Source organism: Eptatretus burgeri, chromosome 6 (assembly GCF_056783735.1).
Source record: "Eptatretus burgeri isolate ZD-2024b chromosome 6, Ebu_testis_v1, whole genome shotgun sequence".
Lineage (NCBI taxonomy): Eukaryota > Metazoa > Chordata > Myxini > Myxiniformes > Myxinidae > Eptatretus > Eptatretus burgeri.
The window spans coordinates 60,942,022-60,962,564 of record NC_140966.1 but is presented as its reverse complement, the minus strand read 5'-3'; the positions used below and the strand labels follow the sequence as shown (position 1 = coordinate 60,962,564).

The window sequence follows — 20,543 nt, the reverse complement described above, 5'->3', positions numbered from 1 at the left end:
ATAGTTCTTTGTGGTATGCTAGGAGCACCAGGCGAACCTGCCAGGGATCCCCTGCAGAGTACGACAGCCCAGATTTACATTCAAACTGGATTGGACGGAAACCAGGGAGCTAGATGTTTTGTTGCCCACCACGTTGAAGTTTGCCGTAAAGCAATGGTCTACGACCGCTGGGTCTGAGCCTTTCCCCTCAATGGATTGGTCAGTGCTAGGTTCCATTTACCGGATCACAGCAAAGATCTCCCCTGGTGGGTCGTGCTCAGGCCTGCGACTTTGGACCTCGACATCCTGATTGCGGTGCGTGCCCGTATCACTGTGGTGCTCTGAGTCGTGCACCTGGGCATTGCCCGATTGGCTCAGTCCTGGAGGCTGACCTCGTATGTTCTGCACCAATTAATTGCCCAGCGTGTCGCCGGTCATCTCATGAAAAGGTGTGGGCTTCGCTAGTCTGACATCTCCCAATCGGATGCCAATTTGACCTGCTTGTCCACCCATATCTCACAGTGGCCGGTAGAGGATGGTGAGCCGTGGCCAAATTAGACTCAGCTGATGGCTTTCCTCACTCATACTGTTATGTATTCCACCCAAGTGCCCTACGGTGATTCGGTATCTTGGTTTCCTGAAGAACCCATGAAGCGGTGGTGACTACTGCCAGAAACCATAACAAAGGGGTCTTGAGGTTTCCAAGGGAAGCTCATTAAGCAGTGTCACACGGCATGCAGGGCAGACCCCAATGTACCAGTGCTCCACCTTTTGGGGATACTCCATCCAGACACTCAAGTCGTAGGCTGTTGTTTGGGCCAGGCCTGAAATATGCGCCACTATGTTGAGAGATGGAGAGGGAGTTATCTACCCCATTCCATGGCGGGAGTGGGACGGGGGTCAGTGTCCGAATGCTGGTGAGCATTCAAGATCCCACGGTGTCTTTTTCAAGAGTAGGTTGTTGTGTAGCGGCACTCCAGGCCACATTCCAAATCCCTGCCCTTACATCTGCTGGGAAAGGCAATGTCAAACCACTCGGTGCACTCTCTGCCTCGAGACTGCTTTGACAGCACCAATTGCTGTTAAAGAAGTATGGACATTTTATCAGATAAAACATCATAAAACAATGTAATTCTCAAACACGTACAAACCGAATAAGTATTGATTTTGGAACAGTACAGATGAGAAGTGTTTCTTCCAGGTCTGATATGAAAGATAGATATTTGGAAAATGTAATGCTTTTACTTAGCTTGCTCTGTACCCCATTCTCACCCAAGACCTTCACTATGGAAAGGCGTTGATTGAAAATTTTCCACGAACTGAAGATGAACTCGGATTCCAGGCTGGAGCCATCATATTCATCACAAGCAAAGTATGCTATGTACCATGTGCTTTGTTTCGTGTATTGTTGTTTTTAACGGCAGCTTCAGGTTTTATGAAGTCGGTATGGCACTCAAATCAGATTTCTAAGAACGAGACACTCACAATAGTCCAAGACACACTTAGGTTTTCGGTATACTGTTTGTGGGGTTATTCATGATCAAAATATTGCAGTTATAGGGTGAGGGTGAAGATTTACCAAATGGTAATAAGATCAATTCTCCTGCCTGGAGCACAGGCCTTGGCTTTGAGAAAGGAAGAGAACAGATTGCTGAAAAGAACTTCCAGAGGGGTGACATGGATCTCCCTGAGGGTAAGGAAGAGAAATGAGAATACAGTATGAGGAGGTGGGCAAGAGTAAGGGGCATTAGCGAAGAGGCAGGTATGGGGTGGTGGAGCCAAGTTTGCATTGCTTTCAGAAAGTGTTTGGGAGGGAGGAGAAGGATGTGGTCAGGCAGTTCTTTCATATTGATACACTTGGCAGGAGGAGAAGGGGCAGACTAATATTGAGCCAGAAGAAGGTGGAGAGGGGCATTAGAGAAGTGGGGCTGCTCGGGATAGAGAGGTGTGAAGAGGGAAACCCATGCGCTTGACCCCATTTGCAGGGATTAATTGGAGCGATGAAAATCTGAGGAGCAGTAGTAATAGTAGTAGTCAGATCAGGTCAGGTATGGGAGCATGCGCTGGAGCAGTGAGTTGCTGCGTCCACTCCAGGGGTCTCCGTCTGGCCATCCCCCAGGCAGATGCCTGGCCCATCCCCATCTCCTTGAAATGCTGATCAACCTACTGTAACCACAAGGCACGTGGTCGGCCCATTGGCCTCCTCCACTCATGAGGCTCCGTCGATGAGAGAATCTGGTGAGCAGGGTCAGCGTCAGGAAAATGAGCCACATGTCCATACAGTCGCAGCTGATGCTCACGGACTATGCAGGTAACAAATCTCATTTGAGTCTCTCTCAGCAACTGCTCGTTGGACACAAATTCCGACCAGCGATAGCCAAGGATTCTCTGAAGAGACCTGGTACCAAAGGAATTAAGTCTCCATTTCAGGTCCCTGGTCAGAGTCCAAGTCTCACATCCATAGAGCAAGACTGGAAGCACCAAAGACCTGAAGACTCGGACTTTCATCCTCCTGCACAGGTACCGACAGCACCACACCCCATGATCCAGTGAATCCATGACTCCCCAGGGCCGATCCAGACGTCTGTTGACCTCTGGCTCACAGCCAGCAGAGACATGAATATCACTGCCAAGGTAAGTGAATCTCTCCATGATCTCAACATCCTCACCATAAACAGGAACAGACAAAATAGCAGCATCCAAGATGTCATTGAAAGCCTGGATCTTAGTTTTGACCCAGGAAACCCGTAATCCCAGCGGCTCTGACTCCTCCTTCAGAACCTCGAGACCTCGAGGAACCCCAAAAAGGATATTCCGAGTCTCCACAAAGATGACTGCATCATCTGTGAAATCAAGGTCAGAGATCTTCACATTCCCAAATGATGCACCCCAGCTGATCTCTCTGACATCCTCCCCAGAATTCAGTCCATACAAGCCCTGAAAAGTGTGGGGGCCGGTACACACCCCTGATGAACTCCAGTAACAACTGGAAATAAGTCGGAGATGGTGTCACTCCATTTCACAGCACTCTCAGTACCAGAGTGTCGTTCAGACATCAGATTTATCAATTTTGGTGGCACCCCAAGAAGACCAAGAATCCTCCAGAGGGCATCCCAATTCACTGAATCGAACGCTTTACAGAGATCTACATAGGCTGGAAGCAGCCCATGCCGAAACTCTCGTCTGCGTTCAGTGAGGACACGAAGAGCAAGGACACGGTCAATCGTTGATCTCTTTGATGTAAAGCCTTACTGCTCTGGGTGCTGGTGCTCAAACAATGGTGGTGAACCCCATCAAAAATGATCTATCTGAGCAAAGACCTTGCCCAGCACTGAGAGCAGTGTCACTCCTCGGTAGTTCTTGCAGCCCTGTCACACTTCCCTTTACAGAGAGGGACAACAAGGCCACTCTTCCAATCAGTTGTGATGATGTCTGTGTTCCAGGCAGAGCAGAGAAATGCATGCCATCTCCTTTGCCACACCACCAGCGTTGGAATACCAAGTCCAGCGATGAGCCTGTGGACACGGAAACCATGAACTAGCCACCCTAACTCCATGACTTCTTGCAAAGTCAAGGATCTTAGTGCTATCCTGGTTCACAGTTCCAGACCCATTGGGACCGACACATGTCTCATCACCATCCTTATCAGGTCCAGTCGATGCATTGAAATCACCCAAGACTAGAAGAGTATCTTGCCTGGGGCACTGATGAACCACAGACTCAAGCATGGCAAAGAATGTGTCCTTCGTGGTGAGAACACTCACTTCAGTCGGAGCATATACAGAGACCAGGGAAAGGACACCAAGGAGTGACGGATCCTCAGTCTCATCATACGCTCGTTGACCGGTGTTACCTCAATTATTATTGGAGGCAGCTTATTGGACACAGCTACAGCAACTCCTTGAGCATGGTAACCATCAGTGACCACACCAATAGTAGGTGTAACTACCCGCCATGATCTCGCCACTATCCAGTCTCTGAACCTCAGAGAGTGCTGCAATACCGATGTCCAAACGCTTGAGCTCAGATGATAACAGAGACAGGTGATCATCCTCTCTGAGGGAAAGGACATTCCAGACACCCACCCAAAGGGACCGCCTCAGGTTAATCCAAGTAGACCGCCGTCTCGTGGACGACACCTCAGCACCACCTCGACACATGCTACTGCAATCTGACCCAGGAAGGTTTCCACATGTTTTTCCTCCGATCATCAAAGAGTGGGGGTCCTGAAGGCATTGCCCCAATCCTGTCATCCGATGAGCTGCCCTGCGAAGTGTGTTTTGTGGAGTGAACGGTTTCTTGGTGGCTGGACTGCAAATCCTGCCACCAACCTCCTCAAAAAAATGTAACCCAACTGCAGGAGGACGTCCGCAGACACAGTTGGGCACCAGATCTGCGTGGCCGTTGGCTCACAAAGAGCTCCTCCACCCTTTGACAAGTTTGTTTTTTTAATCCTGTTGGGTGTCCTTATCATACACCCTTCTCACCAGAACACCTGGTAGGGGAGACGGTTTAATTGCCGACAACCCGACCATGGGACAGGTGAGTACAAATATACATGGTACCTGTGGCAAGCCACATATCTAATCTGGCTTGATCTGACACAAGGTAGATCACAGTTGATCGGAGGGTCAGTTGTAGTAGTCGTAGTAGTAGTAGTCATCGTAGTAGTACTAAATATGTTGAAGACCTCATACTTAATGTGTACAGTAAATAGTCCCCTTATTACTCTGCATACGCGAAGCGTGAAGCGGGGTTAAGCAATTCGTTCACTTCTGTCTGTGCGTCCCTCCGTCCAGTTTATGAACGAGGATCAAACAACTTCATCTAAATTGAACGTTATATTTTGAACACAAATCAGAACATGAATCATAAAACGAACCTGTAGTTTAGCAGTACTTTGGCTTTGAATTCGGCCTGATCACACATGGGCAGAGAGGAGTGAGATAAGTTTTTTGTCTCCCTGTCTTACAGTCAAACAAAATTGAAAGTAATTCCAAACAGCAAAGGATTTTTCAGGGCATCATTTTTTTAAGGACGTTTTTAAGGATGCCATGAAGGAACACAAACAACAGGCATGAAAAACTAATCTAATGTGTTTAATATGGTGGTTTATAATGCACTGAATCTACAGCGGTAAACGTCTGGATTTTTTTTAATCATTAAAATGATTAGAAAAAATAACATAAAACCTTTAAAATCATTATTTTATTTCTATTTATTTATACAGGGTGTCCCAAAAAATATACAACTTTTCATCTGCAAAGAGGATGGTCATAACATATACTTTTAAAAAAGATATATGGCTTGATAGAAAGCTAAAAGGTTGAAGTTTATTGTACCAATGTCAAAATTGCCACCAAAATTTAAATTTTGGTATAGAATCGTCGTTGTCTTTTAGACCACATGTTCGACGTAGGCTCCACGTTGTCCGATCACTGCCTGCAAACGCGTTGTCATGTTCTCCATCACTTTGGGAAACGTTTCCTGAGGAATGTTTTGGATTTCTCGGTGGATGTTTTCCTTCAGCTGATCAAGAGTCTGAGGCCTAGGGTTTCCATAGATCCTGTCCTTGAGATACCCCACAAGAACAAGTCTGGAGGAGTAAGGTCTGGGGAATACGGTGGCCACTCAACGTCTTTGTAGAGGGAGATAAAGCGGCCCTCAAAATGTTGGTTGAGAAAACGCCTTATTTCCCTGGCTTTATGGGGCGGTACCACATCCTGCTGGAACCACTGGGTTCTCATTTGGATCAGGTTGTTTCTCCTACGGGCCTGAGTACGTAGCTCAGGCAGATAGAATTCCTGAATCATTTCGCGATAGTTCCTCTGGTTTACCGTGCAAGTCCTCTTCTGACCACTGTGACCCTTGTGAAGGTCACAGATGGTTCCCACATTGGTAAACTTTACGATGGTGCACTTTATTGTCCGAAAGTTTGGTGCATGGCGCAAGTGGATACCGAAATGTCTCGAGTAAAGACGCTGCACCTGTATGACACTTTTCGTCTGGTGCCAAAGTTCAACAATTTTCGTCCGTTGTTGTACGGTCAGTCTTGGAATTTTTCTGGCGCTTGCTTGGTTTCAAAATAAACTTCAGGGTCTCTGCAACAAGAAATGAAGCATAAGTGACAAAATTACTGCTTTTTTAGGATCAAACGAAGCATTTTAAAAGTTTTATATTTTTTTGAGACACCCTATATACTTCAACACTGTGTAGCATCAGGTGTTCTATGAACTCTCTAGTTTCCAAAGTGTCGATTCATTTACATTCCTTTATTTATTATCCATTTTGATGTATTCATGACAGTACCATCATTCAGCCACACAGATACTAATAGCAGCATATGTTTTTTGTTTAAACACTGCAGTGGTTGAGCGTTATCTATTACCTGTCATAAAAAACGAAGGTAATAAAAATGTGTTAATTGTCCGCAAATTATTTCTCTACAACCATTTTAAACTTGTAAAAACGATCACGTTTATGTAATTCTTCATCCCTCCCCTCGCACCCCCCCCCCATCCCACCACTTATATGAACCAATTGGTGTCCCTTTGTCCAGACACTCGTAAAAGGCTGGTTCGAGGGAAAGCTTGGATCAAAAAAGGGAATCTTTCCCACCAGCTGTGTGGAGCTGCTGACAGAGGAGGCAGCGCAGGTAAACGTCGAATGAGTTTGTGCGTCCCTTTGGTTCATGCCATGGGGTCTCGCATGTACCAACACCAGCGCCCTTTCCACAAGGCCGATCATTTTTATCTGATTTATATTAGAGAAAAAAAAATTGCTCATTTAATTAAAAAGTCATTGAGAATAATAATAATAACTATAAAATAATGATAATAATAATAGAAACAATTTACCAAACACAATTTTAGAATACTGTAATAATGCAAGCACGATTACTTTAACGGCCCCAATTATTCCCACCTTCTCGTGGGGTCACCAATATGATGTTTTTGGCTCAAGTCTTTCACGGATCGGCTGGCAAGATCTGCCGTTTCACTGAAGGCGATTTGTGGCAGGAATTTTGTTGGTTGTTCAGGGTGCCAGTGATGGTTTGTCTGTTCTTCGGTGAAAGACACTGAGAGATCTTGAACATACACCAATTAATGCTCGCAGACAGTTTCAAACCAACATACCGGGTGGCCCAGAAGTAATAGGGCAGTCAGAGAATTTTACATTTACGTAGAAAAAGATCCTCCATGGTTGAAATCTTCCACTTTTGGGGATTCTGCAATCAAAATAATCAATTAATAAAATCAAACAAAAATTAATCAGTAATTAAAATAATAGTGATAAATTATAAAAGAATAATGAAATTGTCATGACTATTGTTCTGGCAACTGCCTTATTACTTCTGGGCCACCCAGTACCAGTATATCAGGTTTAATGTCCATCCAAGGAACAGCTCGTTCAGTGAGATAACACCCTGCCTGTAAAGCATCAACCATGCAAGTTTATAGTCAGGTCGGGAATCGAACCCAGACTAGACAGCTCAAAGGTAAGCATGAAACCTTTGCACCATCCTGATGACGATGATGACAACAACGATTTATTATTTTGTCAATTTCCCCTGCAATGTTGTTTATTGAATGTTTTGTGGTTTGTCTTGTTCCTGTCTGAGCACTTGCCTAACTATGCTGTGACAACAGGTTCAAATCCCTTACAGAAGAGAATTTTTGCAGAATTACAAACCTACAAGGTTATGCATGCTCTATCCTCTAAATGCTGAGCATCAACTGAAAAAGCAGCATGTACCATTTTTAAAGTGTTTGTTATGTTCCAGCAGGGGTCAGAACCTAACCAATGATGACCTATCAGACAGACTCAGAGATGCTCGAACCACAATGTAGGTGATACTTCATCGAGAGCAATACTCCATCAAGCTGTGGATGAAGGCCTTGCAGGTGGATAGGAGTTCAGGTGTGCCAAAGAGATACTTTGTACGACAGAGGATGCCCAGTTAGCAGATGGCTTTGGAGGCCAACTTTAAAATGCGGTTTGTTTGTTTTACAGCGATGCACTCCTAAACCGTTGGACAGAATGAATTCAAAACTTGTGCTTGTACTCGGGGTGTGCATGGAAAGGCTTCGGGTGGTTTAAAAAATAAATTAATACTCCAAGCAGTTGGAACATTAAGAGAACTGAACCACTGGGATGGAATGAATTGAAAACTGGTGCTTGTACTTTGGGTGTTGGTTTCAGACGGTTAAAAAAAACAATCACCGGGGGTTAGGGTTGAGGGAGGACCCCAATTCTCACGATGTAAATGTGTATCGTATCTACCTGGTGAAAGCCGTTATTACGAGTCGTAATAAAATACACTGGAGACATCATAAAAGTGGGGGAGGGAATTAATGTATCCATAAGGATGGGTTCTTGGGCTGTATATCAAATTTCAGTAATTTCTGTTCAGAACACCACAATAATATTACTTATGCATTTCTTCAACTAAGTTATGAATAAACTTTGATTAAAACGATCAAAGATTAATTTTTAAAATGCTCAGGATGACTTTATCATTTCCATCCCTCATGCAGTTTTCCACCCCACTACCTTTTCACACCTCCACCGCTCCCTATCCCTAATAATATGTACCCACACATCCATCCAATAACACTCATCTTCTTCATTCTCCAAAAGTCCAGGGTTCATGATGACCTCTGCTCGTCCGACTCCCTTTCTTTTGCCTCTCGAATCATCCATCTCCCTGGGTAACTGCATCATCTCTCCAGCCTTCAATATGGCACATCAACACCATCTCGTCTTCCGTCCCCATTCCAAACATTTTCTATCATCACTAACTTACGTTTGTACTGCTACCTGCGGGATTCTTGCTCACCATATGTCTCAAATACATTTGCTCTCCACTGCCCCATTTTCCGTATAATACCCCTGAATACACTCTAATTCTCTATCATCTTGCTCTTCCATGAGTTTGCACGATAACTTACACGTATGTGCCTCCATCTTTGAGGCCTTTCAGTTCTCTCCTCTGGGTTTGGATCATGACCCAGCCATAAACTTCACGACTCAGCTACAAATTGTCACCTTGGTGTTTTACATGCAGGGTAATACATCAATGTGTGCACTATCCGTCGGAAGGAGGTTAATCAGGACGTGTCTGCCAGCAGTGGTCATTGGTGGATGTGAAAGATTCCACGCAATCTGTCATGAACAGTAGGGGGTTGGGGGGGGGGTTATCTTTAAAGGTTGTTTTGAGTCATGACTTTAAAGGTTGTTATCACCTGCCACCCAGTTCATGAAAGTCTTGGGCCAAAAACTTTTCCGTGCAGACCCCACAAGGATATAGGAATAATTAGGGCCATTAAAGTAGTCATAGTGGTAGTAACTCTTCCATGAGCCTCAATGCTGGATAGTAAAAAAGACAAACAGAATTTTCCTTGATTTACTCAACCTGTTGTTTTATCTCTGCAGGTACTTCTAAATCCTCCTCCAATGACTACGCCAGGTAAAGGAACCTTTTCATTAATATATAATAATAATAATATGAGAATGTTATTTTGGTTTTTTTGAGGTAAAGCTTACATGTAGTACATCTGATAAGCACAATGTTTAAGAAAAACAAAGGTGGTATGTTGGTAGTGGTATGGTAAAAGGTATACAAATAAATAATAAAATTCAAGGTGATATTTCGGTCGTGGTGGTAGCAAAGTGTATAGAAATAAATTAATAATTCAAGATGCTATGTCGATCGTGGAGATAAAGAGGGTGTAAATCTATACTAACAAGTGTGTGTGTGTGTGTGTGTGTGTGTGTGTGTGTGTGTGTGTGTGTGTGTGTGTGTGTGTGTGTGTGTGTGTGTGTAAGCGTGTCAGTGTGTCTCCTCCATAACTCCAAAACTATAAAACCGAGCAGCCTGAAACTTTGCATACACACTAAGAAAACTCCAAGGAAGTGCAGGAGTGAAAATTGGGTGTTTGGGTTAATTAAAATTTGGGTTAATTTTGATGATAATTAACGGCCTTGTTTAATTATAATCCTTCATCAGGCGATCCTCGGCCACTTAACTGTTTGGGGTCTTAAGGCGTTTCCTGAGTAACCTCACTGGGGTCTGAAGCCACCATGTTTTTAGGCCTGCTCAACCATGCCTTGACTTGGAACAGGCCGCAACGATTTTTTAACGATAAAGTTTTTTTTTTTCACTTTCCTCTCATATTAATCGAACACCTGTTTATCATTGCTACAAGTTCCTGTATACATCACTTTTTTTAAAGTAATATAGTTTTCAAATTAGGAGCTTGGAGCAATTTCATGCATCATATGAAATGATTTTCCATGATGTACTCTCACGGACTAATTAACGTATATCATCGAAATATTATTTCGGTTTTGAGGATCAGATATCATCTGGACTAAATAAGTGTCGAAATCTTGAGTGAAATCTGATTTTAAAGAAATAACGAGTCTTATAACAAAGCCGATGTACCTATTTCCTCTAAGCAAGCAAGGTTATGTTCCCTCCTCTATAGATACACAAAAAAATTTGAAATTTCCAAAGTATTAAACTCACCTTTTTCTACTTTTTGGAGAATTATAACGAGTGAACAAAAAATTTAGAAACGCGCCAAATGAACTAGCTTCATTGAGATAGATGATTTAATGCATTCACTGTCAGACCTCGTGTCCTGTCCCCCAGAGGGACTGCCTATCCATAGCATCTGCCATATCTGTGTCTATATTTTTCAGGTTTCGCGATGTCCGGTAAAAACAAAGCAAATCTGGTAAAAAAAACAAACAAAAAAAAAACGGATGTTTAAAAAAAAAAAGTTATAATGTTTGTGCGGACTCTGAACCGATGTACAAAGTGACGTGTGCCAGACGAGCAGGCAAGATGGCGGATTATCTGCAATGTTGATTTCATGGGTGATTGAACTTTGTGATGTCTCCAGGGTTGTTCTGAATTAAGCTGCAACTCTTTTTGTGGATAAAGTCTTTATTTGAATGAATTCATTTTATTTCATCAATTGCTGCGTGCACGGTGAAGACTGCCTTTAAAGTTAAGGGGATCCTACATGGTATGCAGCGACAGCCTGACCAACCGTTCCTTATCAACCATTTTATTGGAGTGCTTGCATGAGTGCTTAAGCCACTTGCTGAATGCCTTACAGTCGATAACGGTACCGCTGCGTCCTTCTGAGCGAATTGTTCACTCATTGCGGATGCTTTTGCCTGCCACATCATTCAGATTGAGTGGTTCATGTTCGGTCACCCTGAATGAGTGGCTTGTGCTCTGTCACCTTGAGCGAGTGTTTCTTGTTTTCTAAATTACCAAAGCAATTTTTTTTCCCGCCAGTCACACGCAGATGTATGTAAAGATTAATGTTTGTGAACATATCTATGAAACGTCTATATAAATGCAACGTTGTTTTTCGATGAAAGCTATTCAAGGTTGTTGGATTGGTGCTGATATCAGCCAAGCGTGTGTGTGTGTGTGTGTGTGTGTGTGTGTGTGTGTGTGTGTGTGTGTGTGTGTGTGTGTGTGTGTGTGTTTCATTAAGGTTATCTCTTTGTCTATCTGTCCCATCCTTGCTCTACCCCTCCCAATAGAGTGCAGCACCCTCCACCCACACCTCTCTCACTCTCCCCCCCCTCTCTCTCTCTCTCTGTTTGTCTCTGTTTCTGGACATATCCAGATGGTGGTTATGTCTGGACGGTGTTTGCCTCCAGATGTGGCTGGGCAGGGTTTGTCTCCGGATGTGACCAGGCGGTATTTGTATCCGCCCAGCTTGGATCCAAACGTGTCCGGGCGGTGTTTGTCTCTGGATATGTCCGGATGGAAGTATGTCTCCGGATGTGTACGAGCAGTGTTTGTCTCTGGCTAGCTTAGCTCCAGACGCGTCCGGGCGTTGTTTGTCTCTGGACGCGTCCGGGCAGTGTTTGCCTCGGGATGCGTCCGGGCGGTGTTTGCCTAGGGACGCGTCCGGGCGGTGTTTGCCTAGGGACGCGTCCGGGCGGTGTTTGCCTCGGGATGCGTCCAGGCGGTGTTTGCCTAGGGACGCGTCCGGGCGGTGTTTGCCTAGGGACGCGTCCGGGTGGTGTTTGTCTAAGGACGCGTCCGGGCGGTGTTGTCTCTGGACACGTCCGGGCGGTGTTGTCTCTGGACGCGTCCGGGCGGTGTTGTCTCTGGACGCGTCCGGGCGGTGTTGTCTCTGGACGCGTCCAGGCGGTGTTGTCTCTGGACGCGTCCGGGCGGTGTTTGTCTAAGGACGCGTCTGGGCGGTGTTGTCTCTGGATGCATTTGGGCGGTGTTGTCTCTGGACGCGTCCGGGTGTTGTTTGTCTCTGGACGCGTCCGGGCGGTGTTGTCTCTGGACGCGTCCGGGCGGTGTTGTCTCTGGACGCGTCCGGGCGGTGTTTGCCTAGGGACGCGTCCGGGCGGTGTTTGTCTAAGGACGCGTCCGGGCGGTGTTGTCTCTGGACACGTCCGGGCGGTGTTGTCTCTGGACGCGTCCGGGCGGTGTTGTCTCTGGACGGGTCCAGGCGGTGTTGTCTCTGGACGCGTCCGGGCGGTGTTTGTCTAAGGACGCGTCCGGGCGGTGTTGTCTCTGGACGCGTCCGGGCGGTGTTTGTCTAAGGACGCGTCTGGGCGGTGTTGTCTCTGGATGCATTTGGGCGGTGTTGTCTCTGGACGCGTCCGGGTGTTGTTTGTCTCTGGATGCGTCCGGGCGGTGTTTGTCTCTGGATGCGTCGGGGCGGTATTTGTCTCTGGACATGTGTGGGCGGTAATTAACGCTCCACCGCACATCTGCTTTCCATTCCTCTCACCTCACATTGTCTTCCCTTCCCCCACCCCCTCCTCACTCCCTCTTCCTCCTCTCTCTCTCCCCACCCCTCTCTCCCTCTTTTTCTCCCTCCCCCTTTAGCATTCCCCTCAGCGAAGCGGTGGGTGGTATTTGCTCGTAATTAAATAATCCAAAGGTGTTTGTTAGTCGTGGAGATGGTGAAGTGTATGTAAATAAATAATAATTCCCAAAAGTATATACAACCCTGGACTATTCTCTCCAGTACTATATACAGTACACTGTATTATCTATTATAATGTATAAAGCTCATTCTAACCACTGATTGACCCACTTACTGACTCACTGACGTATTCAAGTTCGGTACCTTCCAGGTGATGTTGAAAGCTGGAACGTTGCATGCCAATGAACATCGAAGCCGACACACCGGAAAATAATCATAGAACCGTTTCAAAGCATCCGGAAATGAAAATATAAATAAATGAAATAGACACCTATCAACAAAGTCAATTCTGATTGGACGTTCTCCACTGATGCGTCATCTCCCAATGGTCTCGGTGGGAGGAGCTTGTTCAGTGTTCAGCTCTCCAATTGGAGGTTGCAGAGTCTGAGGCGGAGCCTCTCAGGCTGTTCTAGAACCTTCTTCATAACCAGCTGTGGTCATGAAACGAGTTTGTGTTCCTCTTCTCATCTCATGGAACACAAACACAAACACAAACACAAACACAAACACAAACACAAACACAAACTGAGGATACCTGTTATACTTGAATCTTACCTGTTACCTTTGGTAAAATTCAGCTGATTACTGTACAGGTGCAAATGATGAAGTTCCCAAACATAAGTCGTGAAAACAATGTTGTTGTTTATTCATTTCGCTGCTGTAGGCTTCCTTTTTCCTAAGATTTTGCTGCATTGCAGGGAATGACTCCAGCCTTGTGACTCAGAGTTATGAACCATTAATGGACGATGAGCTGAAGCTTTCCAAAGGGAACTTGGTGTTCATAACAAATCCGGTAAGATCAATAACCCCTATCCATCACCTTCACCCTTGGATGACTCCAACAAAGCCCAATGGGTGTGCGTATTCAAACCAATGTTTACTAAGTAACGGTTAAAATTGTTTCTTGGAAAAGGGAATTTGAAACGTCATCCTTGCAAAAGTTTATCATGCAAGTTCTTCTTTGCACCGAGATGTATCTGTCGAAGCAACCACCCTTGATGATCTTCGTAAAACCAAAACACCTAACGAGGGATCTGTGCTTATTCTAACCTTGCACCTAAAGTTTGGGACCTTGCACCTAAAGTTTAATCTGGGAGGGGTTTGCCTTCAAAGATGAGAAAGTGCTTCACAGCAGGGCAGTTCCTACAATCCTTAGCTTAACATTGTCTTGAATCCTTTGCAATGTAAATAATTGAGCATTTATTGCTTGGGAATCTTTTGCACATAAACGAACATTTGGCATGGTTTTCCGATGGTTGTAATCTCCTTCTATGGGTACCATAAGATGGAACAAGATCCTCCTCAACTCGAGTTTGTCAGTTTAGGTTTCGATAGGATAGTTTCAATCTTGAGCACGAGAGCGTCATCAGGTGGCCACATCACAGCATCTTCACTCCAAGGACTCATTCAAAAGATTGTCACTGAGCCCCAGACAGCTTCCAGTTGTAGCTCGTTTTTTGACCACATTTCACAGGGTTTATTTTTATTATCCGTCACTCCAGTCGCTCCAACCTTTCCTGACACGACGTCGACTTTCTCCAATTTCCAAGTTCTCTTCGCATCATCTTTTTAAGTCTTCATTACTTGACCACTTTGGCTCTTTCTGAATTATTTTGACCAGAGTCAGTAGAATGAATGAAAAGAAACACTTTACTCTCTCTGTAACCAGACTCAGCAGTGCAATGGTTCGAGCTTCCGCACAGTCTGGGTGGTCGGTACTCGGTAGTTAATATCCCCGCCAAGTCAGATACCAAAGACTTAAAAATCACATCGTACTGTAAATTCTGCACCAGGGGATTCGAACTCAGCTCGTTTGATGTACGTGCTGCTTCCTTACTTGACATTCAGCATTTAAAAGGTTAGAACATGGACAAACAATACTGGGAAGGCAATGGCAAACCACCCAGAATAACCCTTGCCAGGAAACTGCTTTGGCAGCACCACAAAGGGTATGGTACAGGTTTCAGGGATACATGTTTATTGATCTTCTTTGACTACTACTACAACTACTATGCCTGGTGTTGGCTTAATGGTTAACATGGCTGGCTTAAGATCTTACGGTCTTGAGATTGAGGCCCTGTCGGTCCATTAAATAACATCAGGTGGGTTGACTCGGCCTATCAGCCTTCCGACGTCAGCAAAATGAGTACCACTTTACTGGAAACAGGGGGCACGGCATCAGTGGCACAGCTATGCTCCCAGCAATGATGCAACCAGCAGCCACATGCTGCATATGAAAGTATGACTTCTACCATTACAACTACTATAATTATTAATAGTACTGATACCTTCTTGTGGGATCAGCCAAGGAATGTTTTGAGCCAAGTCTTTCATGGACTGGCTGGCCAGATCTGATATTCGACTTTAGGTGACTTGGGAAAGAATTTGAAACTTGTTCAGGGTGCCGCCAATAATTTGCCTACTTTTCACAAAAGACACCAATAGGGTCTTGAACGTCCACTAATGTCGAACAATCACTGCTCGGAAACGAGTCCTCCAGCTTAACGTCCTTCTGAAGGACAGCACACACATTGATGTCTGTGAAACGTCGGCATGACATTTTATTGCCGAGTTGGGATTCAAACCCATGCTAGATGAGTGTGCATAGCTCTAAACTATCCAGCCAGCCCATACATGTTTCTTGATACTGTATTGCAAATGGTGAAGGTTGTTATACACACCCCTTCCACAAGGGGTCAATAAAACACAGGATAACGATGTTAATGTTTTGTATTTATTTTTATTTTCCTGGCATAGCCACAATGTGATGACGTATTCGTGATGGACTGGCAAGCTATGGCAACAAAGTTCCAGGACATCTTAATGGGTTCACAACAATCTGATGATGTACGAATGACAATATTTGTCCCATGTACTCTCAGTAAAAACTGCTTCAAAGTTGCCTTGCACCCACTCTGGTCATAGGCCAGACAATAGCTATCACTCATTTGAGTTGTGTTGACCTAGAAACTTGCTTGTTTAGCACAACAATGCCCCTTCTCACATATCCGTGTCGGTGCCTGAATCTTCGGCACAGTTTGAGGTGAGAGTTCACTATTTTCCTCTCGAGTCACGCAATTCGTTATCCAGCTGTGACCATTTCCTCTTTCCTTGGATAACATACACATGAAGTGAATGGTTGTCAGTAAGATAAGGTTGCCAAATACACTCCCATTTGTGTGAACAAACAATTTGTGCAGTTGTTGTTTCTTTATAACAGTGTCTGGGGCTCATGGAGGAGATTGTACGTGAATCAAATGTACGACAAGGACATTAGTAGAGCATCACTGTCCAGAGCTTACAGACACTTGCCAGGACTTGTTTTGTGTTTTGTTTGTGTAGTTTTGTGTGGTGTATTTTGTTTTTTTTTAATTTTTTTCAATTCTTTTTTTTCTGTGGATCATTTTATCTCCAGATTACCCTCAAAAATTTTCATACTGATCAAATATAGTGTTCTACATATGCAATTATGACATCATAACAAAGGCACCTATGATATCATAAAAAAATCACCCTTATTCCCCATGAAGAGTACTTGCCATGTGCCAAGTTTCAATTTTTTTCCTTTGTGCAGTTTCAGAGATACAAAGGTCCACAATTTTTCCGTTTTTCCAACATGGCTGCCAGACCATGTGACCTATGACATCAAAATTATCAATAAAACATTCTACACTAGTAGTCGCTCCTATGGTGAAAATTTCGTCTCAATCTGACAAGCGGTTGTGGAGAGAATCACTAAAGTTCTGTGTGCACAGACAAAGACAGACAGACAGACAGACAGACATGAAGAATCACTCATAGAGCGACACTTGACAAAACAGGGCAAAGTATGATGGCACTCAGTAGAGCCCATACCTCTGCCAGGTGGAATAGTTCACATTTTGTATCCCACTGATGGGCTGGATCCGAAACAAAATATTTTGGCCTATTTTGACCTTTTCACTTAAGCTCACCTCAAAATTAATAGGTGGTTGAACGCATTGACCTGATAAGCAAATCCTTTTCATGTTTCACATCAGATGAAAATTAAGGATTTTAGAAAATTTGGCCCAAATTGGCCTTTTGGCCGATTTTGACCTTTTGGCCTATGCTCACCTCAAAATTAATATGTGGTTGAATTCAGCGACCTGATATGCAAATGTTGTTCAAATTTCAAGTCAATTGGATGAAAATTGAGCATTTTAGAAAATTTGGCCCAAATTGGCCTTTTGGCCGATTTTGACCTTTTGGCCTATGCTCACCTCAAAATTAATATGTGGTTGAATTCAGCGACCTGATATGCAAATGTTGTTCAGATTTCAAGTCAATTGGATGAAAATTGAGCATTTTAGAAAATTTGGCCCAAATTGGCCTTTTGGCCGATTTTGACCTTTTGGCCTATGCTCACCTCAAAATTAATATGTGGTTGAATTCAGCTACCTAATATGCAAATGCTGTTCAAATTTCAAGTCACACACACACACACAAGCATTTAAAGGCCATTTTCCCCGCTTTTCACAGGTTAGGGGGCTAACAGGGGTTAGCCTGGATGTCAATCCTGGATCCTGGAGCCTGGATCCAGGATGTCAAGTCAATTGGATGAAAATTGAGGATTTTAGAAAATTTGGCCCAAATTGGCCTTTTGGCCTATGTTTACCTCAAAATTAATAAGCGGTTGAATTCAGTGACCTGATATGCAAATGATCTTCAAATTTCAATTTAATTGGATTAAAATTGAGGATTTTAGAAATTTGGCCTATGTTGACCTTTTGGTCTTTGTTGACATTTTTGGCCTATGCTGACCTCAAACTTAATAGATGGTCGAGTTCAGCGACCTCATATGCAAATGTTCTTCAAATTTCAAATCAATCGGATAAAAATTGAGGATTTTAGAAAATTTTGCCCAATTTGGCCCAAATTGGCCTTTTGGCCGATGTTGATCCGAAAATTAATAAGTAGATGAATTCAGCGATATGATATGCAAATGGTCTTCAAATTTCAAGTCAATTGGATGAAAATTGACAATTTTAGGATCAATTTTAAAATTTGGCCTATTTTGGGTCGACCTTATGGCCAATGTTGACCTTTTGACTGAAGATAACCTCAAAAGTAATAGGTGGTTGAATTCACTGACCTGATATGCAAGTCCTCTTCAAATTTCAAGTCAATCGGATGAAATTTGAGGATTTTAGAAAATTTGGCTCAAATTGGCCTATTGATCTATGTCGACCTTTTTGGTCGAACAAATTTTACGAAACTTCAATGCGGGACCGTCGCAGGATTGGTGATATTAATCTCTGAAAATTTCAGAACGGTCGGTTGAGTGGTTTGGGCTGGAGGCGAGCAGACAAACAAACACACAAACACAAACAAATGGAGGCGATCAACATACTTGTCTAAAAAATTATTATTTTTTGCCAAGTAACAAACGGACTCAAATGGAATACCCTCTCCTCCGGGGAGGGTAACTTGGGTGCTGTGACCGGGGATCGCCGATGATTCCCGGTATAGCCTACTCGCAGTATTCGGCAATTGGTGGTGCTTGAAATTCTGCCTGATGAAAACATTTTTTTTTTCAAATAAAGGGATACCAAGACACAACACTTAATGCGTCCCTCTTGGATCCTTGCAGGACTTAAAACCATAATAATTGAGGAATTAAACAATGGGTGGAAAAATAATGGAAAAATTAAATAACTGAAAATTAATATAAAATGAAAATTAAATAATTGAAAATTGGAAAAATCAAAAAAAGGAAAATTATATATATATTTTTTAAATCACACAATTGAAATAAATTAAATAACTGAAATAATTTTAGATAATAATGAAATTAAAAAATAGCAATGGAAAAATTATACTTCAAAAAGTGTGACACCACGGACACCAAGACAAAACGCTTAATGCCTCCCTCCGGGAACAACATCAAGGCCATTGTTGGACACAGCACAATTTCAACCAGCATGTGGGATTTGAACCTGGAACCCTAGTATTGATTATCATGGCATCTCTGTGTGTTCCTCCTGCACGACCAGGATAAATGATCTGGGAATAAATGTACTTCACTTATTGCAGTTGGACTTTTCCACGTCTAATCTCTGATAATTGTTTGTTTTCCAGTGTGTACAGAAGGGATGGATGGAGGGAGTGTCGGGGGATAAGAAAGGCCTGTTCCCCTCGATGTGTGTCGATGCTTCCGTTATGTAGGGCCATCTGATCTTCTGCACCCCACGTCCGTGTGACATGTCGGAAGTGGTGTTTTTTGGTTCGTCAGTGTCTGATGATGACACGACCAACAGATGCTGCTCTCACAGCGTTGAGCTTTACTATGTACAGGACATTTGGGGTTTATTCACATCTGTAGAGGTCTTAATGGCCACTCTGCCTCCCTCCCCACCTCCGCTGCCAAGTACAACCGCCTGTGGAATCTTTCTCTTGACCCACCTCACCCATGGAATTGTGGTTTTGCCAGGGTCCATCTGCAGGGGCTGGTTATCTGTAGGATCAAACCTTTTGCCTTGAGAGTGCATTTATTTGGCTTCTCAGTGTCTTCAGAGGTTGTTCCAGGTCAGTGCCTCAGATGGTCACTCACGTTGCTGGTTGACTTGACTTGTATCTTTGTGGGTCAAAGTTTCTGGACTCGTGAACTTTTGGGCCATCACCCCCAACCTGCATAGATATGATGCTATTGGTGTTGCCACTGTGAATGCCCATTTTCTCCTGTCCTTTTCTCCTTTTCTCCTGTCGATGATCCAGAAAACACTTTTACTCGGATCAATGTTACTCAGATTTGACTTCGTGTTGCTTGGATATATGAATAAAAGCACAGGATATGTCTGTCTCCGTCTGTCCGTTTCTTTTTCTTTCCTGCCTCCTCTTTCAGAGATATTTTAAGTGATTTTTCAATCACCATTGAGAGATGGGACCAAAAGCGATATATAGCGAGATATTTCAAAAAAATTATTGGGCCCGATGTGTGCTACTGGATCATGGCGGAGGTACCTGCTCCACCGAGTATCCTTCTAATATTTTACTCGTTTTTTGAGCCATGAGACATGGTACAAGCTGCAGCCAAAAGAGTTTTGTAAACCCTTAATTCATTCATGAAAGGCTGGAGGACAAGCCTTGTCTGACGATGATTTGTTCTTTGCAACGTTTTCCTGCTCTGTTGTATATTAGGGGGAAACAACCATTTCATGAAATGAATACGAACATCTTGGTCTTGTTATTCTTTTTTTAACACCCTCAATTTATTCCCACCTACTTGTGGGGTCAACCTCGGCCTGACGTTTGACTGTAGCAAGAATTTCTTCAGGATGCCAATGATAGCTCACCTACTCTTCATGAAGGCCACCGTGGGATGTTTCACGTCCACCAACTAATGCCAGCAGACAGAACTCCCGTTTAACATCCACCTGAAAGACGATACACACACACACACACACACACACACACACACACACACACACACACACACACACACACACACACACACACACACACACACACACACACATTGATGAACCACCCTGGATGTGAAACACCAGGACACCAGTTTACAGCTTGGTCGGGATTCGAACCCAGGTGAGACAGGGTGGAGGA

At 43.8% G+C, this 20,543-nt stretch overlaps 1 protein-coding gene across 10 annotated transcripts in view; it reads left to right on the top strand.

Annotated features, from left to right (window-relative positions):
- Positions 1–19,782, top strand: part of LOC147024911 (SH3 domain-containing kinase-binding protein 1-like) — a 72,197-nt gene extending 52,415 nt beyond the window's left edge. For 9 of the 10 annotated variants that reach the window (XM_085885291.1, XM_085885295.1, XM_085885297.1 and 6 more), the window contains 5 exons: positions 1,257–1,351; positions 6,539–6,634; positions 9,415–9,448; positions 13,661–13,755; positions 19,062–19,782. In XM_085885291.1, coding sequence (XP_085741417.1) covers positions 1,257–1,351; positions 6,539–6,634; positions 9,415–9,448; positions 13,661–13,755; positions 19,062–19,148 — 407 coding nt within the window. In that variant the 3' untranslated portion in view covers positions 19,149–19,782. The remainder of the gene's footprint in view (positions 1–1,256; positions 1,352–6,538; positions 6,635–9,414; positions 9,449–13,660; positions 13,756–19,061) is intronic. The other variant, XM_085885290.1, reaches the window with a different exon arrangement.
- The last annotated feature ends 761 nt before the right edge of the window (positions 19,783–20,543 follow it).